The sequence below is a fragment of the Andrena cerasifolii genome, chromosome 1, assembly GCF_050908995.1.
Source record: "Andrena cerasifolii isolate SP2316 chromosome 1, iyAndCera1_principal, whole genome shotgun sequence".
Classification (NCBI taxonomy): Eukaryota; Metazoa; Arthropoda; class Insecta; order Hymenoptera; family Andrenidae; genus Andrena; species Andrena cerasifolii.
This window is the reverse complement of record NC_135118.1, coordinates 16,445,936-16,468,312: the sequence shown is the minus strand read 5'-3', so window position 1 is coordinate 16,468,312 and position 22,377 is coordinate 16,445,936. Positions and strand designations below refer to the sequence as shown.

The window sequence follows — 22,377 nt, the reverse complement described above, 5'->3', positions numbered from 1 at the left end:
TTAAATTGGCTGTTATGTTCGCCATTTTTTCTCTTTTATACTACTTTCCAGTAAAAGAAAAATGATACGAATAATGAAATTATGGAAATAAAAAGCGGAACACATTTGAGCGTACTGCAAGCAAAACTAAGGCGGCTGAGTAATAGAAAAATAAGAAAGCTGATGGAGTGGAACGGATTCCAACCGAATAGCTAATCACTTCTCTATCTTCTAACTTTCCCACTTTCCTTTCTTCAGTTTCTTTGCGACATTTAATATCGTAATCGTACCTAAAAATTGCACCTAAACTTAATATTGCTTATAGCCAAAAAGGAATCGGAGTTTAAAAATCCCCGGACAAATTAAGAAAAAACACTCTAGGGAATGTTAACTTCTTAAATGGTAATCTGTAAAGAAATTTATTTTCGAATATAAGTGACTAATTTCTCTAAACAGAATCTAACTCGTATTACTTCTATAAACAGCAAAAGTAAAAGGTAAACTATAGTTTGTTGGGATTGTTCTGCAGAGGAGAATGTACGTGGTCATAGGTTTATCAACCAAAGGGAAAGTTCCACACGTGTTAAATGATTGTTGGCCCTGAAAAGGACCGTTTGATTTTAGAGCAGCAGATGTATTTGCTTATTTGGAGCTGGTGTATTTGGTGACCGCCTTGGTGCCTTCGCTGACTGCGTGTTTCGCCAGTTCACCAGGCAGCAGAAGCCTCACCGCAGTTTGGATTTCCCGAGAGGTGATTGTCGAGCGTTTGTTGTAGTGAGCCAACCTCGAAGCCTCCGCCGCAATGCGCTCGAAAACGTCATTGACGAAGCTGTTCATAATGCTCATGGCCTTGCTGGAGATGCCAGTATCGGGGTGCACTTGCTTCAGCACCTTGTAGATGTAAATAGCGTAGCTTTCCTTCCTCTTCTTCCTCTTTTTCTTATCGGTCTTGTTGATGTTCTTTTGAGCCTTACCGGCTTTCTTCACGGCTTTACCACTGATCTTCGGCGGCATGATGACAGTTCGGTGATCTTCTCGGAACTCGAAAACTCAAAGCTGAATCGTATTCGTTGACTTGTGAGCGTCGAATGATTGTACGCTGGTTTCGCGGCCCTTTTATGTACTGGGCTACTCCTAGCGTCGCACCAATCAGAGTTCAGCGTGGTGCCGTGAATCGTTCCTCGCATGCGATTGGAGCGGCGGTGTTACCATTGCATTCCCACAATGGGATTGATTTTGTACAGATGTACGATGTACCTAATAAATTTCTAAGGCTTTTTTACCAACTACCGCCACTACCGGTTTTAAAATATATACTTTCTTTTTGTTTCTACTGTGCTTTTAATAATATGAAATTCGACGCGCGTATACGAAAATCCGAAAGAATACGGTTTGTGTTAATTTTTAGAAGAATTCATAATGAGAAAGTGCATTCCCTTTCCGGCATTATTACGAAAGAGCTCCTAAAGTACAACTTGTTATAAAATCTCATCGCTTCTTTCTGCTGTTTATAATGAATCTAACGTATTACAGTGGGAATTATACCCTACAGCTGGCGACCAGATGTTAATTCTGTAAATTTTCCCATGGAGATACGTGACCAGATGACCATCCTGTAAATAAATAAACGAAACATTTTAGAAATAAGGAATAACATGATTTTTACAGTTCCGTTTATATAATTTGAAATGCAGAATACGTAAACGCCAGTTTTTACGATGAAAGTAGAATATAAAATTGGAAAATGTATCGAATTAAGAATTTTAACCATTGCAAATGTCAGATTAATCGAGAGTATGATTATTTATCAAAAGTATTGAACAATAATGGTATTTGAAGATTCAGTAGCTCCGCGCCAATGGAAACAGTTCTCGTCACCGATTGGTCGACAAGCAGGTGCGACTTCACGCATAAAAGCGAAACTCGCGCGACTGAAAGCATCATACCGAGAGCATCCGTTTCACGCATCATTCGTTATTTTTTGAGAGCAACATGTCCAGTCGCGGCAAGAGTAGTAAAACAAATTCGAAGGGAAAATCTCGTTCGACTAAAGCGGGAATCCAATTTCCCGTCGGTCGCATTCACCGGTTTCTACGGAAAGGGAATTATGCCGAACGAGTCGGATCAGGAGCTCCCGTCTACCTGGCTGCAGTCATGGAATACCTGGCTGCCGAAGTTTTGGAATTGACTGGAAACGCGGCACGAGACAACAAGAAATCGAGAATTATACCACGGCACGTTCAACTTGCAATTCGCAATGACGAGGAGTTGAATAAACTTTTATCTGGAGTCACTATCATTGAAGGAGGTGTCTTGCCAAACATCCAAGCAGCACTTTTACCAAAAAAAACTGAGAAGAAGGCTTGAGCCGATTCACAAACCTAAATGGCCCTTTTCAGGGCCACAAATTACTTTTAAAACGAAAGAACTTCTTTTATGATTCACACATTGCACATATAGAGCAAAATTTCACTTACAAATTAGAAGATCTCAATTCACTATTTCCTCTTGCAATACTAAGGTGACACTGACCCACTGACCGAAAATACGCTCGACTTCTAACTGCCACTTTGAAACAACGTAGACTGCGGAGGTAGGGAATATATACACAAGACTTACGAAGGTGACTTACTACAAAACTGTTATGCATATAGGCTTTGTTCGGTATTTATGTACCTTTTTTTAAGTGTCCCTTGTTTTCTTGAGGACTGTCGACGACTCCAGGTATGTAAGTAAAACTAATGGAAGTAACTAAACATTGAAAGGAGATTCGTGCACGTGACTCCACTTCGAATAGGGTTGCCAGGCTTTTCCTAGCACCAGTGAACGACGGAAAATACAGGAATGATCAAACTATTTCGCGGAGGGGGATATAATAACCAATCAACGCCAAGGTGGGAAACGAAACGGCGCCACCGTCAAACCAAGCCAAGGCAAGTGACGCCACGCTTTCGATTCCCATCATGGTGTTGATTGGTTATTCTCCCTCCGCGAAATAGTTTGATCATTCCTGTATTTTCCGCCGTTCACTGCCTAGCACCTACGGCAGTGGCGGTTGGTGCGTGCACGGCGTCATCACACACACACACACACACACATTATTGCCACTGTGTTCCCCCTTGTTGCGTGACCACGCGACATAGCGACGGAATTGTATACAATCGATATGTAAATCAGGAGCGAAATTTAAAATCAGACGTTTGCGTGTGATCAAGGAGAGTATTGTTAAGGATACGCGATGCGGATGGCATGCGTGGGAAAGATCTTTGGCAGAGTCTCACTTAATAGACCCCGAAACGAATCGCGAGTTTCTTCTAAGTCACGTAATCATTTGGGAAGGCCCTGTCCTTTGTCAGTCTTTAGGAATGTCGATTGACTCCAAAAGTGTTGGCGACGTTAAGGATGTCATAAATTTCCTTCAAGGGTTGTTTTCTCAATCCTCGGAGTAGAGTCTAGTTCTCTTCTTACGTGGGCATCCAGCTGCGTAATGGAAAAGCGCGCTTCCACTGAGTTTCCACAACCACCCGAAGACGAAGGGAAAGATGGACACGGATTTCATTCGAAGGATAGCCTACCGCTTCGATCTGATGCATCCTTCATCCTAATTGGACTACGAGGATCTATGGGAGGACTAGGAAGACTTGGCCAACGACTTCAGCAAGGACCTCGGAGAATACATCGAAACGCTACATGCACTCTTTCATTAACTGCTTTCCTGAACGGTTCGAACCGATATTGAGAATAAAATTCCAAAGTTTCACTTATAAATAGTTTTCCTTGTACTTTGTTTTATTTGAAATACCCGCAGCTAATGATCCTCCAGGGAGTGATCGGCATAACCGCAGCCATTTTGGGGCAAAACCGGAAATAAACATAACCTAAACGTTTATCTATCTCTTTCTATCAGTATTTCTCTCTCTGTTTCTGTCAGTATTTCTCTCTCTGTTTCTGTCAGTATTTCTCTCTCTGTTTCTGTCAGTATTTCTCTCTCTGTTTCTGTCAGTATTTCTCTCTCTGTTTCTGTCAGTATTTCTCTCTCTGTTTCTGTCAGTATTTCTCTCTCTGTTTCTGTCAGTATTTCTGTCTCTTGTTTACAGTTTCTTTCTCTGTCTATTTCCGATTTTGCTCCAAATAGCGGCAACCAATCAGCGACGATACACGTTTTCCGATCACTCCCTAGAGGCTCACTAGGTTCAGCGCTCCACGGACACCATCTCGCGTTCGCATCTTAAAATCACCGCTAAAATACGCAACACCCTTCACGACGCGTAGGGAAAAGCTTGGCATCTGCTTGGTTTCTGCCTACAATGGCGCGGCGTTCGAAAGCGATGGTGACAATGGAAAACAAAAACACGGAGAAGGAGCCGAACGGGTCCAGACTCCAGGATGTACCGTATTTCTTTCCATACTAAATTTTTATTTAATAAATTATTCGTAATTCCATGAATTTCCTGCTTATTAATTGCGATGCATCGTTTTGATTAATCTTCAATCCTACGAAGTAAAAAAATACATTTAAATTATATATTATTTATCTTTCGAGGTAATACAATTGATAAACGGATGAAACAGTTCAATATTTCAGAAAATATGAACGTAGGCGGAAACAGAGTATTATCACGTCACTTCGCTTGAACTTACGAATTATCGCGTATTAACGCGTAAATGTGTGCGTAATAAACGTGAGAAATTTATAAATACGTATTAATTACATTACAAAGTTTATCTGATAAACCGCATTTGATTAGAATGTATCCGTAGAGTGTCTTCGTCATTTCGAGATGCGTTATAAAATAGTATTGCGTAAATTCGTGCGATATAGGCAAGTGTTTTTAATACCTCTTAACAACGCAAATGTATGTATTACTACTATAATACCATCTTCTGCATATTCATCATTGACTTTTTGACATCTTTGCAGTAGTTCGGTTCCCTTTAAATGTAACCTACCAAACGTTGTAAAATTTACAAGTGGAAACATGTCTACGGATGCAAGAATCCTGGAAGAATCCAAATCCATTTTAAAGCGCATGTACCTTGCCGGCGTTCAAGCAGTTTCACCGAAAGCTCTTATACTAAATAAAGTCAAATTCGAAGATGGAATATTGCAAATCGGCGAGCAAAGTTTTGAGCTGAAAGAGAATGTTTATCTGGTTGGTTTTGGTAAAGCAGTCTTGGGTATGTCGATAGTTCTCGAGCACAAGCTCGGTGATTATTTGAAGAAGGGCATAGTCAGCATTCCTTCCGCGTCTACAGACGCCATGTGGGAGTCCGACGACAAATCCTTCTTTCCCAAATTGGCAACTGGCGTAGTAACGTATCGCGAAGGCGGCGTAAACAATCAACCGGACGAAAGGTGTCTGGAGACCACGCATGAAATCATAGATCTAGTAGAATCGCTGACAGAAAATGATACTTTGATCGTGTTAATATCGGGTGGAGGTTCGGCATTACTTTATATGCCCAGACCAGTAATCGATCAGGATGATAAATTAATGCTATGTAAAATGCTGCAAAATGCAGGCGCTGATATCAAAGAGCTTAACATAGTTAGAAGAAAATTATCTATGGTGAAAGGCGGTGGATTGGCTCGAATGGCTTATCCAGCTTCCGTTATCACATTGATATTATCTGATATTGTAGGCGATCCTATAGATTTAATAGCTTCTGGCCCGACAGTGTACTCGAACAAAGACCCGAGAGCTGTGATGGCTGTGTTAAGGAAGTACGACTTACTTGGAAAAATAGAAGGGGATTTGAAAAGACTTGTAATGTCTAAGGAAACTTTTAGGGATCGTCAGCTATTGACTCGAGGTCGAAACAAGCAATTTAAACATGTAAGTTATGTGGTTTTGGGAAATAATTCAGTGGCAGTTGAAGCAGCCTGTTTAGAAGCAGCTAACAACAAGCTTACGCCGATAGTATTGGGGACCCAGGTCACGGGCGATGTGCACGATGTTAGTTTAGCATATGCTCACATAACGAGCTTAATATGTCTCGCCTTGGACAATGCATTAGAGAAACAAGATTTTTTTGACAAAGTAAAAGACATTCCTATACTTCCATTGTCAGCTAGTAAAGTCGATGAAATTTATAATATGATTGACAATCTGAGCGAAGAGGGATTGGTATTAATTGGAGCAGGGGAGCCGACGGTAGTAGTCAAAGGAGAAGGGAAAGGAGGTAGAAATCAAGAACTAGCCCTACATTTTTCTCTGGACTGGTTGGCGAAGATAAAAACTTGCCCCGGATTCGCTAAATACGATGTAATAATGTTAAGCGCAGGTACCGATGGCCAAGACGGTCCAACCGACGCAGCAGGAGCGTATGGTTACCCGGCTATTGGACCCATGATTCATGATTTACATGCACAAGCAAAATCATTAGCATCGAAAAAGATAGTCGAGGCACAGAAGAAAAGAGACGCTATCAAGAAACAACAAGAGGAATATGAACAAAGGCAAAAGCCCATAGAGATATGTAAAAAACAAGAACTGAGTGGTTATTTAACAAAAAATAAAGTGGAGGCACCTAAAAAACCACGGGATGAAGTAGCAGAAAATGAAGTTGCGAATGGTGCTAATGGTGAAGAAGCAGAGGACGAAGAAGATGCTCTCCCGTTGATACTTCTAACAATGGAGATAGAGCGTATGATGCCTGAAAATGCTTTGCAAGATAGCGATACGTATAATTTGTATTCCCGATTCAAGAACGGTGCAGATTTAATAAAAACTGGCTTTAGCGGTACTAACGTCATGGACTTACACTTTATTTATATCAGTAAACGCCATTGCGATTGTAGAATAGATTTTATGAAAGGGGAGATTACTGAAAATTTGTTAAGTATGCACGATTTACATATCGATCCATCGACTCTTGAAAAATGCAAAAGATTGCGAGCACCTTTGGCTTTCGATTGGGCCAGTGCTTGGTACAGACAATCAGTTGTTGTTAAAGAGAAGCCAAAGCAGCTGAATATAAAAATTGTTGACGACAATCTCTCAGATCCATGTTGCCGTAGGGATAGAAAATTTCCACCCAAGAATCTTTTGGAGAATAAAGAACTTCCACTGTGATATATTTTATCAAACGCGATAAATTATTAGTACCGCCTTAAGGAAATTGATTAAGCATAAATTAAAAATTGTATATATTAAAATTATTTATATGTAATATGTCACACATACATGTTTAATAAATAACATATCCAAGTAATTATCGAAATCTTTTTAAATGTAAAATTCACTAATTATCAGATTAATTACTAAACATATAATAGATTTATCCACTCAACGATCTCGTTCTTCAGATTTAAGTCAAATTATGACTTAATTCAAATAATTTACTGTAATACATACAAGTGTAAAAGTGTCGAGACACGAACACCTCAATTGCACGTTCTAACATTTCTTGTGTGCACAAAAGCAAATTGATTTGTACTACGCGATTATCTTTCCATACCGTTGAATTTGATACGTGAGAAGTTCTTAATACAAAAGTTATTGGTGCTCCTTGTATCGTGCGCTAAAGATCCCAACTAAATAGATGATGTTTAACTAACATGTCGCGAACACCATCTTTTAACGGTTGCGACTGCTCCTTCTTAGGTGGCAATTCCCAATCTGGATTTAAATTAAATGCAAATTGACTCAATATTCTCAATTCGCATTTAATTTGTACCCATCCCGGACTATTTACAAAACTCCAAGGTTGATACCTAAAAGAATTAGCGGCATATAAACTGTATAAATAATTGTATACAAACTTTATGCAACGTTTGTTACCATTTTTGTACAACTTCCACGCACGAGCATAAAACTTCAAGCCACAAATGCAAAACTTGCTCGTTCAATCCCAGACAGACAAGAGATCGTAATTTCACGTCCATTTGCGCGTGTGCGTTATCGTGTGTTAAGTTCACTGATTGAACGCATCGGTATAGTAGCTGAAATAATTATTTTATGCATAAATTTGTGTGTAACGAACGTACTGTAGAATTCTAAACGAGTAATAATACCTCCTCTGGTGTTAGAACTTTACCATCTTCGTCCAACCTATATGTCTTACACAGTACTAATCTGCTATAAACAGAATTGAAATCTTTTTCCACTTCTCTGTTCGAAGCTTCTTCTATGAATAGCCATGGATGGCATGGCCCACCTAAAAACGACGGCTTACGCATTCCATGTTCCAATACTGCTTTTATAGCGGGGCACAAAGTTCCCCGAACTAAATCAGTAACAGCTTCGCTAACCGTGTCGTCTCCGGCACACGTGTACTGTTTACTCCTTTCATCTAATAATTCTACAAATTTAGCTGGAAACCATCCCCTCAGTCCATTCAGCTCTCCTACCCAACAATGCTCATCTTTCTGACTTATAATTGTAATTATATCATTCTTTCGGAAACCTAATTCGTCGTCGTCGTGCCGTTCAAAGTCTACAACAGAATGAGCTATTTATAATGATCGTAAAACTGTCGTTTCATTTCACGAGAATATGAAATGATATACAATCGAAATACCTAATAATGCTTTAGCTCTTCTCTTTCTAGTACGCGATACATTAATATAATTATCATGATCCTTCGCGTGGCTCTCCATAGTGTAATCCGCTATGAGCACAATATTACTTAACTTCGGATCGACATTTATAAAATGTCTGGCAACTTGTAAAACAGCTTCCCTCAAGTCCACTAATATCTCTGAAGTATTCGTAACGCATAATCATTAAAGCAATAAAAATATAGTAACTGTGTAAATTTGTGGTACCTGTTTGACGAATGTTCTTTGACTTTGCATCGTCTTCAGTCTCGTAGCTTCCAAATAAGAATGTCTGTAGCATTGATTTGCTTCTCTTCATTTGACGCCTTCGTAAATATAAATGATTGTAAAGAACCGTAATAATATTTAAATGTACTCATAATATCGCGTAATATACCTGTTCAGGTGTTGCTTTGGTAAGTTTGGTACGGCATCGGGATTACCTACTAATCCTCCTTGATCAGCCATTAAATATGCTAAATGTCTACGTCTATGAGTTTCGACTAGAACGTCTGTTAATGACCCGCTCACTTCCAAAGATATCTAAAGAAATTACGGTGTTATAGTACAGTAATGATTCTTCATCCGTTACCAAAGGTTTTATTGAAAATTTAAAATATAGCCTCACATCAAACAGCTGATCGACATCGTCAATATCCCCTGGTATATCCGAAAGAGCATTAAATATCTGGGCAGAGTTTTCCAGTTGCCTTAATTCGGATTCTGAAGGGATAAAAAATATAATTATGATCGTATGAATATTACAAAAAGAACACCACCACGAATACATACCTTTAATTTTTAACATCCCAAGCGTAACTTGAAATAAGACTATAGACCCATCGAAAAGGAACATGTCCCATATGCGCAGTAATATCTTCATATGTACAACAGACGCGAACAAAGTCAGAAACCAGTGTAAAGATATTAAGCTTAATTCTATGTCGTGCTGAACCAGAACATGATCTATGTCAGGAAGATAATTAGATACTAACGTACGAAGTACTCTTTGGTCAGCTTGAATACCTGTTAAGTATTATCAAAATCAAGAACGATTACTCCTCCACGTTATTATTTATTGCATACTGCTAGCAGCGCATTACCTAATAGTGTTGAAGAATAATACGACGCTGGTAATAGATCTTCTACTATTGTAGCCAGCATCCAAAAAGTGTCTTCTTCTTCCAGCAGCAATAGTAGAGAAGCCGCTATCGTCCCTGTGCCTTGGCAGTACCTACACAGAATAAATGGATAACTATATAGCGTTATGAATATTGAATTAAGGGGTAATGCCACTGTAGAGCCCGGAAGAGCAGCCTGATTTTGAGATTTATTTATGCGAGAATAGTGAATGGAATACAAAATCTGTTTGAAGGCCTTTATTGTACATACCTTGAAGTATGATCATAATTTAAAAAAAAAAAACAGCTCAACAAAATAAACTTCTTTTAAAAAACAGGGTTCCGCGACCGGAAAGATTTGTCCTTCAATTTTTGCCCTAGAACAAAAAACCAACAATTTTTAAATTCTATATAAGCTTATCCCGGGAAGTACACGAGGGAATTAAAAAATACTGTTTTTTTTGTAAGAATGCTGCGTAATTGAACAAAACGTTTCAACAATTTTTCACGTCACTTTTTGTTCAATCGCGCAGCATTCTTACAAAAAACAGTATTTTTCCATTTCCTTGTGTAGTTCCCGAGATAATCTTATATAAAACTCCAAAATGATTGGTTTTTTGTTCTGGAACAAAAATTGAAGGAGAAATTTTTCCGGCCGCGGAAGACTGTTTTTCAGAGGAAGCTTCTTTTGTTGAGCTGTGGCGCTGCCAATTCGTGTAAAAAAATTTTTAAAAAAATTGTGATTACACTTCAAGGTATGTACAGCAAAGGCCTTCAAACAGAGTTTGTATTCTATTCACTATACTCGCATAAAAAATTCTCAAAATCAGGCTGCCTTTCCAGACTCTACAGTGGCATTACTCATTAACACCTCGTAAAAGTACTATTACCCTATGTCCGGATACAACCAAGCAAGAGCACGCATAACACGTCTTAAACGTGGTATTCCAGTACTGTGAAGGTGGCTAAAACACGCATTGCCAGGCATAATGCGGAGCAAATCCTTTTCTATCTGCTTATTGGTCATCAATGCATCATTACCCGACGCTTTTACTATGTCTTTGTACATTATCTCGGTGGAACATTTCTTTTGTAATGCTCCTGTAGTAAATCCCACAGAATAAAATATTACAATCTTTATCAAGACGTTTTACTCCATGAACGTTTATCGCGTATATAGTACCTGACATTCTCATCCAAATCTGAGGTCTAAGGGAGTGAGGTATACCATGACGGACCATTTCACGCAATTTATCCGTACGCGGTAACCTTCTATCTATATTTTGCCAAGAGAGCTCTGCCACCTCTTTATTGTGACTGAATTCCAATAGAGCAACCCATTGTAATCTAAATACGTGAAGTCTTTTAATTTCATTGCGACTCATAATACGGTAGGCGCAACTATGCATATATATCTGTTTACCTATGTTGGGGATCCTCGACGAACGGGATACCTAACAGCTTCTTTGAACTTTGTTCTGGTCCATCTTCTTCTTCCACACGGAAACCGAATTCATCGAACCTGACATATGTGAAATCAAATTTCTGCAAATTTCTGAACGAGAATATGGTACTTTAGAGAAAGTGAATTATCATGACCACCTGTATTCCGGTTGAGAATTGGGATCGTCGGGTTGGTTTAATTTAGCTAAGATGTCTTGGGGCCACATGGATGACGTCAAAGCTGAGAACGGGCCACCGGGAGCGGGAGATAGAATTTCTCCGCGTAATCCCGTGATTTCCATTTCGACTTCTTCTTCGTACATAGCGGTCTCCAATTTTTTCTAGAATCCAGAGGTACAGAAGTAATAGCGAATTCGGTACCTCGCACTGACTATGCACTGGTACCAGAAAATGACTTCGATTGGTTGTTTCTGATAGAAACGAAGATATCTCTATAAGAATGAACCAATCCAAGTCGTTTTTTGGCACCAGTGCAGAGTCGGTGCGTGTTACTAAATTCGCTACAAGTTTCAATTGATAACAAGCTGACAGATGCGCGTCAACATTTATCACGTTCTGTGCGAATTAACCGTTATTTTACAGAAATTACTTACGGGAACGTGTACATCATTATTTTCTGTATTTATTATACTAATTAATAATTTGTAGACACGTTGAAATCAAGCAAATAAACATACGTACACTGTGATCCTCTTTCCCAAAGTAACCTTCATGATCGCGAACGTTAAAGAATGACTTAGCAATATCCATTTTATTGAAATCGGGTACACTTATTGTTACACTTTTTTAATACGTTCAAGCCCTTTCTGTAACTTATGTTATTCTATTTATGTGGATGTCGTTAAACTTCCGATGCCTAAAAAACGGTGATCCATGGATAGCGTTGACATTATTGACAGTTTCGTATTTGCTTCGCCCTCTGACGATGCCAATGATAATTAGACCCGATAACACAGCAAATATTTAAATCGAACGGGAGGAAGGAAAAAAGTTGTTACATGATTCGTTTGGAGGAGTGGGTGTAAGAAATTGATGTATCAATTAATCGACTGACAATTGACTATATTATGTTACTGCATATTTGCAATACCCATCAAAAGTTGTTATACGAAGCGCCCGCTATTTTATAAATCATAGAAAATGGCGTCTATATATTAATAGAAACAATGTAATATGTATTATGCGTTAGTTTAATATTAAGTACATTAAAAGATTTATTACACATTAACTGTTTATTACAATACGCATTTGAAGACTAGAGTGCGCGATGCGATCGAACTTTTACGGTTTTTTAATACCCTGCTTACTTACCTACCTAAAGATTTTACATAATGGGTAGAAGGATTGCATCATTGTGCATACATACTAACGCAATAATGTTTGAACTTTCGTATAGACCCGATGAAGAATAAGCGATGACACGATAGCATTAAAGGTGGATGGAAAGATTCGTGGCATATTTATATTTAACACGACGCTATCTTTCCGGTATCACCTATCATCACCTATCGAGTTCATAAAATTTGCGCTGCGAAGTGGCGCGGCCAACAGCAAGCAGGTGCGCCCGTGGGGGAATATAGCGGGAAAGAGCATCGCGGCACCGCCTAGGGAGTTTCGTCGGCGTTCGCGTATCGAGCCGCGAATTGGACTTTACCGCCGACATTATAGATAGAAAATGAATCCGATTGGGCAGCGTGGCACGAAGGCCACATCCGGCAGCAGCACTGCAGTATTGGTCGATCCCGCTTCAGCAACAGCGAAGTTGGTCGAATTTCCTATATACTATTGATAAATACCTCGCGTTGCTCGTGTGTGACTTTTACCCGAAATCGACGTCGGTGTTCGTGTTGAGAAAGAGGGAAAGCCTGAAACCGCCGGGATCCACGCAACGTATATCGACGACTGCCGAGAAGTGACGCAAAACGGTTAGGAGTTAGCGAGGCGCCGTTCCTCCTAACGAGAAATCGGCCGAGGGATTATCGTGCATTGGGTGTGACGGACATTTATATCCGTGCGAGTTGCACGAAAGCCGTGCCGTGTTGCGTAGTGCCAAAGAAGCGCCCGATTATTCGTGGATCCTGCGGGTGTATGTGCGGGATTATGTCGAGCGCCCCCGAAGCGAGGTGAGCGTTATAGGAGGGGAAGCTGCCCAAAAGAAGCTGCCTTCGAATCTGTTTTTTGCTCCGCCATTGTACGCCACACACAAGAGTACCGCGAAGGAAGCCGCTTGCCTCGTTCTTTCGCGTGTGTTCTCGTTCGACTACTTCTTTCATTTTTTCTTTGGGAACCGATCGTTGTTCAAGCGTGTAAACCCGCCTACCTCCGCGTTAACGCACGTCTCGTGGGTTACGCTATTCGCGAATCGAAGCACGTTAGTGACTTCTCGCTCTCTCCCTCTCTGTCTCTTTCTCTCTCTCTCTCTCTCTCTCTTTCCCTCTCACACTTACTCGCTCGGTCTCTCTTTCTTTCTGCTGTGTTGCGCGTTCTCTTTCTCTCTCATTCGCCCGTATCTTTCTTCGTCTCTATCTATCCATCTCCCGTTCTCTCTCCTTCTCGCACTCTTTCCCTCTTTCCCTTTCTCTCGGTGCTACTCTCGATGCCCTCGACATCTCTGCGGAAGTCGCGTGTGTAAAGGTTTTTTCGCGTACGTGGACATCGGCGACGACGCGATCCCGCGACGTCGCGAGCTCGCGAAGTGACTCCGTATTACGAGTGCCATCGTCCGGGGATACAAATCTTGCGCGTCATTATGCAATAGACGTGCATAGCCCCGAACAAGAAAGAAGCTGCCTCGTTTACTGCCGAAGGCGAGGACGGCGGTGGTGCTGCGCGGCATGCTTTTATCTTTGTTTTCCGATCTCGTGGCACGACGAGGAAACGCTGCCGCTGCCGCCGCCGCCGCTCATTTGGCTTCCTACATTTCGCGAGCCAGTAATCACGTGGGAATGCGTCAAGCGATGTTAGGCGTACCTGTTATTAATCTCCCCGCCGACGTGCACACTCGATAGTGATATCTAGTGTAATTATGTGCAACGCATTCCAGTGTATCATAGTGGCCGACGCGAATTCTGCACACTTCCAAATACGCTTCCTTCGTGTACCTCTACACCCGCCTCTCGCTCGCTATACCTTCTCTGGGCTTTTCCGGGCACAGTGCTCGAAACTCTCATTTTATGCGCGTCGTTTCGCATCGACGCATAACGATCCCTTAATAACGCGTTGTTATCGTTCGCCGGCAGTCGCTTACCGCTTCGGATTACTCCACGCTCGAAGTTCACCGCTCGAAAGTAAGTGACTCGACGCTGGAACAGCTATCCTCGTGGGAAGAACGATCGCTCGCGCCCGTTCCTGACGTTCCTCTTATACTGTCTTGTGTGCCTGGATGTCACTCCCACGTGAAACGGTGCCCTGAATACTCTGCAAACTTGAATATGCTTCCTCCCCGTGTGCCGAGAACGCGAGGTGAGCAGAATTCACTATCCTCCTTCTCTTTTTAAAATAATTCTCTGCATTCTGTCCCCCTACATTTTCGATACTGTGGGTGAACATTTATCTCAGAGTATACGGGCTGCTTCAGAATTGTAAGGGGAGGCTACCAATAAGTAACGCAGCTCAATTTGATAAAAATAGATGTGCAAAGCAATCAATGAGATATGTTGGTTTTTAATGAAGAGGCTTTTTGTAGAGTTATGGGATTAAATCCAGGTGTCTATCTTCTATTGCCATTTGCATGTGTATATGTGTTTACATTCAAATGAGCTTATGGAGCTGTTTGAAATTAATACAGTTACTAAAGAAATATGAACGCAAACGACTGACAATTAAGAAGAACGATAAGAAATAGTAATTTATGATTGTTGAGTGGAAAAACCCCTTTATTTGTGTTACTATTGTAAACAGAAGTAATCCACAGTTCCCTGAAATATTAATGATTCTATTTAATTGCATAAGAAACCATTGGCTTGAAGCTTAAAGGATTTACTATCAGAACTTTCTTATTTACTTTAAAGAGTTCTGTTAATCAGTTTGTTACATTATGAGTAGCTAGTGACCTATACAACATGGAATGTGTTACTCATTTACACGGCTATATTCCTTGTAATGTTTAAAATCTATGGATTCTTTATTTAGCCACTTTATTTAATGGTCTCTTCAATTGTTACTTCAATAGGTTATTAAAGAATATGCGGGTAACGTGTGAGTGTAGTTTATCATTCTAGAAGACATTACTACAGTTATCTTGTGTGTTCGTAAGGTGTTTTTAAAGCTCCTTCACTTTCAGTCTGGTATTACATTTATTCCATACATTATGATGCAATCTAATATTTGTAAGAACCGAGTGAAATTAATTTCTCCTTCGAAAAATAGCAATTCCACGAATTGCGTTTATTAAATAGTCATGAATTGTAGTTATATCGAAGCATTAACAACAGAATTCCTTAAGGGTATTCGCATAATATTAAAGTATAATTTATTTCCAGATTAATGTCATTGGTTGGCTTCAAACGGGAAGAGGATAAGCATCATGGATGTGGAAAAGACTATCGAGACAACATAATGTTCAGCGCGAAATGAATACGAGATAAGGGAGGCAACACGAAAGAAGGAGAAACTCGTAAAGGGGAAATTTAATCGGGGGATAAGTACAGATAATAAAGGCGCAGGACATTAAACCAGTAATGGATGAATGGGAGTGAGCACAGCGCACGTGAAGTGCTGGTGTGGGTGCGCAAGCACGCGGGAGCCTCTGGATGTCGAGGCCGCAGCACTGGCAGTGTCAGTGGCAGTGATGGCCCCTGCTCTGACGGAAGGCGGTCCTCAAAAGCCTGAAAATTTGCTCCCCTCCCTTCCAGCTGGTGGATTCCTTTCCCCAGAGCAGGCCGCGCAAATCTGTCAGAATCGCGAAATTCTGGCGAAATTTGTTGTCTCCGCGAACGTTCAACCATCGAAAATTGACGAACAGTGTTTGCACGGTATATCCAAGGACCTCATTCGTGATGTCATCAACTCGAAATACGCTAATGATCTTGACAGCTTGTCTACGTTTACGCACGGATCTGACCTGATTACGAAGAAGGCATTAATTAAGCAGGACTGCGAACGACCGGACACTCCGGGCAGTCCAGAAAAAAAGGCGACTGATATTATAATGAACGACCCATCTATGGGTGATCAAACGGACAACATGGGTTTCTTAAAATCAAGCGCAGACTTGCCTCTGGTGGTCTCGGAAACTGCAGCGGACAATAAAAATCTAGATGTGGATCAAATAATGGCCTTTGGTACAGATATAACTACGGACAGCGAGCAGTGCAACATGGGCAATGTCGGGGACATTGGACAGAATGTCGAGGACATCTTGCAAGTGATCAAATCGATCGAAGGGGTGGAGAACGCGGAGAATATATCTGCGGGTAGCAGCGAGCAGGTGCAAAACGCTGTGGATGGTGTGGAGATGTTTTCCATGCCCGAGGAAGGGTTTTCGTCTTTCGAACGGGACTTACTTAATGACGTTGACGTTATAAGTATTTGCAACAATATAAACATTGCCGATACAGTGGACCAACAGAAAACGAACAACTTAAAGCTGCAGCAAGACATTGTCGCGCAGAAACAATTCGAGAACGAAAGGAGATGTGCATTTCTATTGAGAAGACTGAGAAAACTTCAGGCGAGAATAATAGGCAGGCACGTAGCGGAGGAGAACACGGGAGTGCTCGAGCTTGCCCATCACGGAGTGAAAAAATACCTTTTTCAAGAATTGGTTAATATCAGTTCTAAGTCTAACGTTAGAAACTTTCCTGAGATTAGTAGTAGTTTGAGTTCGTTTTTGCAAAAAATTGAGAAAATGTGTGTTGCCCAGAGCAATAGTGTGAATCGTCAGCGATTATGCTGCCGATATTTTGGTGGCGGATCGCGCGACAGTTTGGGTAGTACTTCTGGCACTAACGGGAATCGTCAGCCAGTGTTCGGTACGCCTCAAGTTAAAGTTAAAGGCGATGAAGTTGAGAGTATGGCTGGACCTTTAGCTACACAGTTGCATATTGTGGAGTCCAATCTTGATTCCGATTGTACTGCATCCAGTAGCGGCGGAGAGAGCTGTGATGAAATGCAGACATTTAATAATCCGCATCAGCAACATCTGTCGATGTAAGTTTGAACCTTATAGGTAACAGGAATTCATTATTTTCATTTGTAATTGTGTTGCGATATTTAATATGTATTAGGCGATATTGAGACAATTCTAATCTATTTTTTGTTTCAAGTGGAATGGATAGATGTATCGTAACGATAACTATTTTCATAGTGTACATACATATTTGCGATAATTTTAGGCAGTAATTATTGTTCGAAACGATTCTCATAACACGTTACTCATAATAATTCATTTCATTGGGATACATTCATGAAAAAATTGGGAACCGAATAATATTTTTAGCCGGTTTCGACTAGTTTCTGTTTGTAACACCTTCATTGACCATAGAATGTTTATATTTTAAGCCGCGTATTCACCTGTGCATTCGCCCCGAATGTGCATTCGGCGCGCACCGATTTTTGGATCATTCGGAGCTCAGCGGGCGTTCGGCGCGCGTTCGGGGTTGAGTGAAATTTGCGGCGTCCATTTCATGATATTGTTCGGAGCCGAATGTACGCTTTGATGGACCGTCAGCAAGCGGACTGGCCCGAACGCGCGCCGAACACCGAACAAGCAAAAAATCGGTGCGCGCCGAATGCACAGGTGAATACGTGGCTTTAGACGTAGGACGCTGTTTTTCACTGTGTTTTGTAAAAGTAGCCATTGAATTTAATAGGATTCATTAAAATGCATGCCAAAACGTACAAGCTATAGAATTTTTGCTTCTTTATGTGCGAATTGATTATTCTCTCTCGTAATAACGAAATTTTCGTCGTTAAATATGAATTTACAGTGTTCTGCGTTTACTATGTCTGTGTTAATGTGAATTACAGATTGAAAAGATCAGCGTGGAGGTATGCCCAAGATCGTGGAGGTGTGGCAGCAAGATGGACATGGTTACAAGCACAAATATCAGACTTGGAGTATAGAATTAGACAGCATAACGAATTGCAACGACATATTAGAGCTAACAAGGGATTAGTGATACTCGATAATGCGGAAACAGTGAATGGTTATAGTGGCGTTTTACCGGGTTCCACGGGACGTTACAATTCGCCGGAAGGTGAACTACCAGCCAGTAGAACACGGCCATTTGTATGGAGTTTTTATAGAAAGAGAAAACTATTACAAGTAGACAGGTTGCACGAAGTCTCGAAACGAGCAGCGAAAGCATCAACAGTAAGATGTAATTGTGATCATGTATTACCTCCATGTGCTCTATGCACTGGGAGATTGGATCCAATGCAACCGCAAGAGCCGATCGAACAGATGTCCGTGCAAGAACGAATCGCTCTTGTCGATCCTAGTTATCACCCTGTTTTGTCATTCCCTGATGGTAAATAAAAGATAACATACCTTCTGTAGATTCGAAAAAGATAGATAAATCTTTCTCGGCCTCGTCTGTTTCTAAAGAGATATTTAAATTCGTTGCATTGTAGCATCAGAATGTTAGGAATGTCTGTAATCGTTTGCAACATTTTCCTTGTCTAGAAGTTACGCAAGGCATCCACCTCGAAGCTGTCATGAAATCAGTGGAGTGGCAGCAGAAAATGTTGAGGGGAAATTTACGAATTACACGATTGAAGGACAAAGATAGTAACGAGAGAAGAAGTAAAAAACTTCCGGGGCATAGAGCGAAATATACGGCGCGGTTAAAAAAATCATCCTCGAGTATCATCACAGCAAGTATGTATCGTACAGTATTACGAGGATTACTTAGATGACTTTGTGCATTTGTATTATTAAATTTAGATGCACTCTGATCATTGATTTCGTGCTTTCAGGGATCAAGAGAAAGATGTTAAAAGGAAAGAGAAACAGGCTTGGCCACGACAGAAGTGTACATGGTTTAAGCAGAAAGAGGGTGCAGAAATTGCCGACTGAAGATGATGACGATATTAGCGTACTTTCCAGCTCTAGTAAGCATTCGTCTCCAGTGCCTTCTCCGTTGCACCATACTATTACTTCTTCAGAGAAGAATACTGTTAAAGAAAAGAGTTCCACTTCCCATGGGTTAGTTTCATCGGTTACTTTGATTAAGATGAATAGACTTATCCGTCTTATGTTCTGTTACAAATCAAGTTTTTTAATTCCAGGCGCTTGAGGCAAAATTCGTATGATATTGATAATATTGTTATACCATATAGTGTAGCTGCTTCAACTAGGCTTGAGAAACTACAATACAAAGAAATATTAACACCAAAGTGAGCAACATTCTACCACATGCTAGTTTGTAATTTTAGCGAGTGATCCTTTATTACGATATACCTTCTTTTTGTTAAAGGTGGAGGTTATGCGACGAGCCTTCAAAATTGGACATTAAAAATGGTGTTATGCACAGGCCTAGTCAAGATAGTGATGTAAGTGTATCAAACCTTGTGAATATGGAATGGCAGAGTTGCTTTTCGATATTGAGATTAAGATTAGCTTGATTATTTTCTTAGTTCGAAGATATGTCGGATGAAACTATTGCTTCGAGGCACGAACGAAGCGAACGGGAAGAGAATAAGCGTTTCATGACGTACATGAATATGCCACATCAGTCACGTATTCGCCATAATCGCAGGACGGACAGCCGAGCTGATAGTGGCGCGAATACACCGGGTAATTACGCCTTTTAACATATTCAGTATTCTTAAATTGAAAAGACACTTGTTACATAAGCGAATGGCATCAAAGCTGCCGATGAATTAATATTCCCGTTTTTAACATTGGAAAAAAGTTCCACGTGGTACTGGATAGAGTTTTTTTTTAGAACGTAAGTCAGTAACTCTTTGTATAGTTGCACGTATTATAAAGTAACTGATATCTCGAGAGTTCACCGTGTCAATGACTAGTGGATGACCTCAGAATGAATATTTAACCAGGAATAGATCTCGCTGTGCTTACGTTTTGATTTTCAATATTCTGCGTAGTTGCAGTTTTATAAACAATCGTCTATCATTGCTTTTTTATGGCGTCTCTTGCAATCGTTTCCTTTATTTTCTCCATAGTAGCTGTGATAATCTGAAATATTTCTTTGAGCTTATATAATTTGGACTCAACGAAGTACTCATCTTATGCATGGATGCGCGTGTACCAGATTAGCAGGTTCATTATATCACGAAGCGTTAAAACATTTTTGACTAAGAAACTAATTACCGCAAGGACAAATGGTTCTACATTTATCGAGACTTGTTCCGTTCGACGAGTTATATTATTCGATTAACCAGTCATGTTAGAAGGAAGGATCTGATAATGATTTCTTTTCAGATCCTATGTCTCCACACGCAAGTGATTTCGGCGGGGACATGATGTCTCCGATTACATCGCCCCCCGCCACTCCTTCTCAAGTTCAAGATCCAGAGCACCAACACAATTCGGACACGAATCGGTCGTCCGCTTTGCAAAATGCTCTGCGACGTCGCACCACGCCTACGTTAAGAATAGGAAGGGACGAGACTGGAACATCGGTGAACGAGGATGAAAACGAGGTATTACTTCCTCCCTTTTAATTAATATTTATACAGATACGAAAAGTTTATGATACCCTAAAGGTAAACGATCCGTTTCCGCTCAGATTTTGCCATACGAGCCAAGAGTATTTCCGCTGTCCGAAGAAGTCTACGACAAGATGCTGGAAGTGATGCCGGACGGGCATTGGCAAGCTTCGACAGCGCCCCTTTGCTCCCGCGACGAAGAAAAAGCAGACGATGTACGTACCCTGTATTTGTATTAAAACGCTTCACATTGTTCATTATATATAAGTCAGATCTTTTTATTAAAAGAACAAAAAAAAAACCAAATATGTGTGCTCGTATACTGATTATTAATGTAAACTTTGAGCCAACTTTCATGGCTCCTCGAGGCTGTCCCTGGTAAGCACAGTGCCATTTGACGCTTCCTACTTTAAACACGATACACTTTTACTTTATTGCATATCTCGGACCTTAGCGATACTTAAACAGAGACTGCATTACGTTTCCGTAATCTTATCGTTTTATACAAGCATTTAGAAAATCTTTTCGATGACTTAGTACGCCGTTTCTTTTCTTCAGCTGCTACAAAAAAGCTTGCGCACTTTGAGTATAGTTATTGTAATATACGCAGAATGACCGTTGGGCAAAGTAGATTTTTTTTTTTAATAACTATTCAGGTAGATGGTAATGTTTCGTTTCTAGGACGGGGAAGTGGATTCTCCGGAATCAGATTCGACGGAATCGGCTTGTTGTGACATAGAAGGTGAGGATCCCAATGATCCTGAGTGGACAGTAGCTGACGATAGGGATACTGAAAAGGAACGAATACGTCCGACGGCTAAAAGATAGGATAAAACCTTTAATCAGTACACAGTATGTCTACGTCGTCGTTACTATATGCAGAAGCTACCTGTCAATTGTTATATATACCTGTCGGTCATGTAACATGCACCTTAAGTTAATGGTATTACGAATCTGTAAAGTGTATTATAAATATAAATTTTATAACTTCATTCTGCTTGAATCAATGGAAAACCTTGATGATTGCTTTTTAAGTATTGCTATTTCGGCCAAAGCATTAGGATTGTAATTAATAATTGTCCTTTTATTTAGGATAAGGATATTGTTATATTTTTTCTTTCGCTGTTATAAACGTAATCACGGGACGTAGTCCCTCGGAAGTTAGAATCTCATACGAACAGAATTAGACAGTTTTATATTAAAAAGGAAATAAAAGATAAAAAAATGTATTTATATTATAATTAAATTCTTACGTTAAATAAAAGTGCCAACCGAAATGTTCTGTAGCATTACCCTTTGGACGTTGCATATTTTCTTTCTGGTTGCGAGAAGTGATGTTCATTGTAAACGTAATGAGAGATACCTGACAAGATCCAATTATCACGAACGGACAAATAATAATCAGTTTTAATGTGTCTATATTGCGTACACTACTATATCTCTGCATTCATCTTTTATGTTCATTAGTATGATTTCTGCAAATGATTTCGTAATTGTTGTATCTCATGTAACAGTCAAAAGCAGCTTGATTCGAACGATTCGTGTATATAAATCATCTACATTCATTTCATATTATTTTTCACATTGCAGTGCGCAGGTAAGAGCATCAAATTATGACCGGGCAGCATTGATTAGTTCGCGCTTTAGTTTTTACCG

General features: G+C 40.3%; 4 protein-coding genes across 10 annotated transcripts; 2 read left to right on the top strand and 2 right to left on the bottom strand.

Moving 5' to 3' along the window:
- Positions 1–577: 577 nt before the first annotated feature.
- On the bottom strand, positions 578–1,613 carry LOC143366659 (histone H2B). Its single transcript, XM_076807897.1, has one exon. The coding sequence runs from the start codon at positions 991–993 to the stop codon at positions 622–624; it is 372 nt and encodes a 123-aa protein (XP_076664012.1). The 5' UTR covers positions 994–1,613; the 3' UTR covers positions 578–621.
- Positions 1,614–4,306: 2,693 nt separating this feature from the next.
- Positions 4,307–7,194, top strand: LOC143366586 (glycerate kinase). Of its 4 annotated transcripts, none has more exons than XM_076807725.1 (2): positions 4,307–4,372; positions 4,901–7,194. In XM_076807725.1, exons 1-2 carry the CDS (start codon positions 4,308–4,310, stop codon positions 7,053–7,055), a joined length of 2,220 nt encoding a protein of 739 aa, XP_076663840.1. In that variant the 5' UTR covers position 4,307; the 3' UTR covers positions 7,056–7,194. The 4 variants fall into 4 exon arrangements, with proteins under 4 accessions (XP_076663840.1, XP_076663858.1, XP_076663848.1 ...); XM_076807743.1 differs by lacking the exon at positions 4,307–4,372 and adding an exon at positions 4,558–4,801; XM_076807733.1 differs by lacking the exon at positions 4,307–4,372 and adding an exon at positions 4,558–4,807 and having other exon boundaries at positions 4,904–7,194.
- LOC143366576 (small G protein signaling modulator 3 homolog) lies at positions 7,113–12,312 on the bottom strand. 2 transcript variants are annotated; one of them, XM_076807703.1, is made up of 14 exons: positions 11,788–12,312; positions 11,245–11,426; positions 11,066–11,164; positions 10,826–10,989; positions 10,533–10,743; positions 9,625–9,755; positions 9,314–9,547; positions 9,150–9,244; positions 8,919–9,064; positions 8,750–8,847; positions 8,503–8,682; positions 7,997–8,433; positions 7,764–7,924; positions 7,113–7,696 (listed from the first exon to the last, which is right to left on the bottom strand). In XM_076807703.1, exons 1-14 carry the CDS (start codon positions 11,854–11,856, stop codon positions 7,504–7,506), a joined length of 2,400 nt encoding a protein of 799 aa, XP_076663818.1. In that variant the 5' UTR covers positions 11,857–12,312; the 3' UTR covers positions 7,113–7,503. The 2 variants fall into 2 exon arrangements, with proteins under 2 accessions (XP_076663818.1, XP_076663826.1); XM_076807711.1 differs by having other exon boundaries at positions 7,997–8,418; positions 11,788–12,298.
- Positions 12,313–12,814: 502 nt separating this feature from the next.
- Nsl1 (non-specific lethal 1) lies at positions 12,815–21,998 on the top strand. 3 transcript variants are annotated; one of them, XM_076807678.1, is made up of 12 exons: positions 12,815–13,229; positions 14,346–14,568; positions 15,588–17,256; positions 18,076–18,578; positions 18,734–18,928; positions 19,027–19,255; positions 19,339–19,446; positions 19,527–19,602; positions 19,687–19,846; positions 20,495–20,715; positions 20,802–20,936; positions 21,403–21,998. In XM_076807678.1, exons 3-12 carry the CDS (start codon positions 15,794–15,796, stop codon positions 21,547–21,549), a joined length of 3,237 nt encoding a protein of 1,078 aa, XP_076663793.1. In that variant the 5' UTR covers positions 12,815–13,229; positions 14,346–14,568; positions 15,588–15,793; the 3' UTR covers positions 21,550–21,998. The 3 variants fall into 3 exon arrangements, with proteins under 3 accessions (XP_076663793.1, XP_076663807.1, XP_076663800.1); XM_076807692.1 differs by lacking the exon at positions 14,346–14,568; XM_076807685.1 differs by lacking the exon at positions 12,815–13,229 and having other exon boundaries at positions 13,578–14,568.
- The last annotated feature ends 379 nt before the right edge of the window (positions 21,999–22,377 follow it).

Coding starts and splice junctions, on each gene's coding strand:
- Nsl1 (XM_076807692.1), top strand. CDS start 15,794: ATGGGAGTGAGCACAGCGCACGTGAAGTGCTGGTGTGGGTGCGCAAGC. Junction 19,256..19,338: donor AAGAGTTCCACTTCCCATGG/GTTAGTTTCATC, acceptor TTTTAATTCCAG/GCGCTTGAGGCAAAATTCGT. Junction 20,937..21,402: donor ACGAAGAAAAAGCAGACGAT/GTACGTACCCTG, acceptor TTTCGTTTCTAG/GACGGGGAAGTGGATTCTCC.
- LOC143366659 (XM_076807897.1), bottom strand. CDS start 993: ATGCCGCCGAAGATCAGTGGTAAAGCCGTGAAGAAAGCCGGTAAGGCT.
- LOC143366576 (XM_076807703.1), bottom strand. CDS start 11,856: ATGGATATTGCTAAGTCATTCTTTAACGTTCGCGATCATGAAGGTTAC. Junction 11,427..11,787: donor TTGGGAAAGAGGATCACAGT/GTACGTATGTTT, acceptor TCTGGATTCTAG/AAAAAATTGGAGACCGCTAT. Junction 9,245..9,313: donor TGGGATGTTAAAAATTAAAG/GTATGTATTCGT, acceptor TTATCCCTTCAG/AATCCGAATTAAGGCAACTG.
- LOC143366586 (XM_076807725.1), top strand. CDS start 4,308: ATGGTGACAATGGAAAACAAAAACACGGAGAAGGAGCCGAACGGGTCC. Junction 4,373..4,900: donor TCCAGACTCCAGGATGTACC/GTATTTCTTTCC, acceptor ACATCTTTGCAG/TAGTTCGGTTCCCTTTAAAT.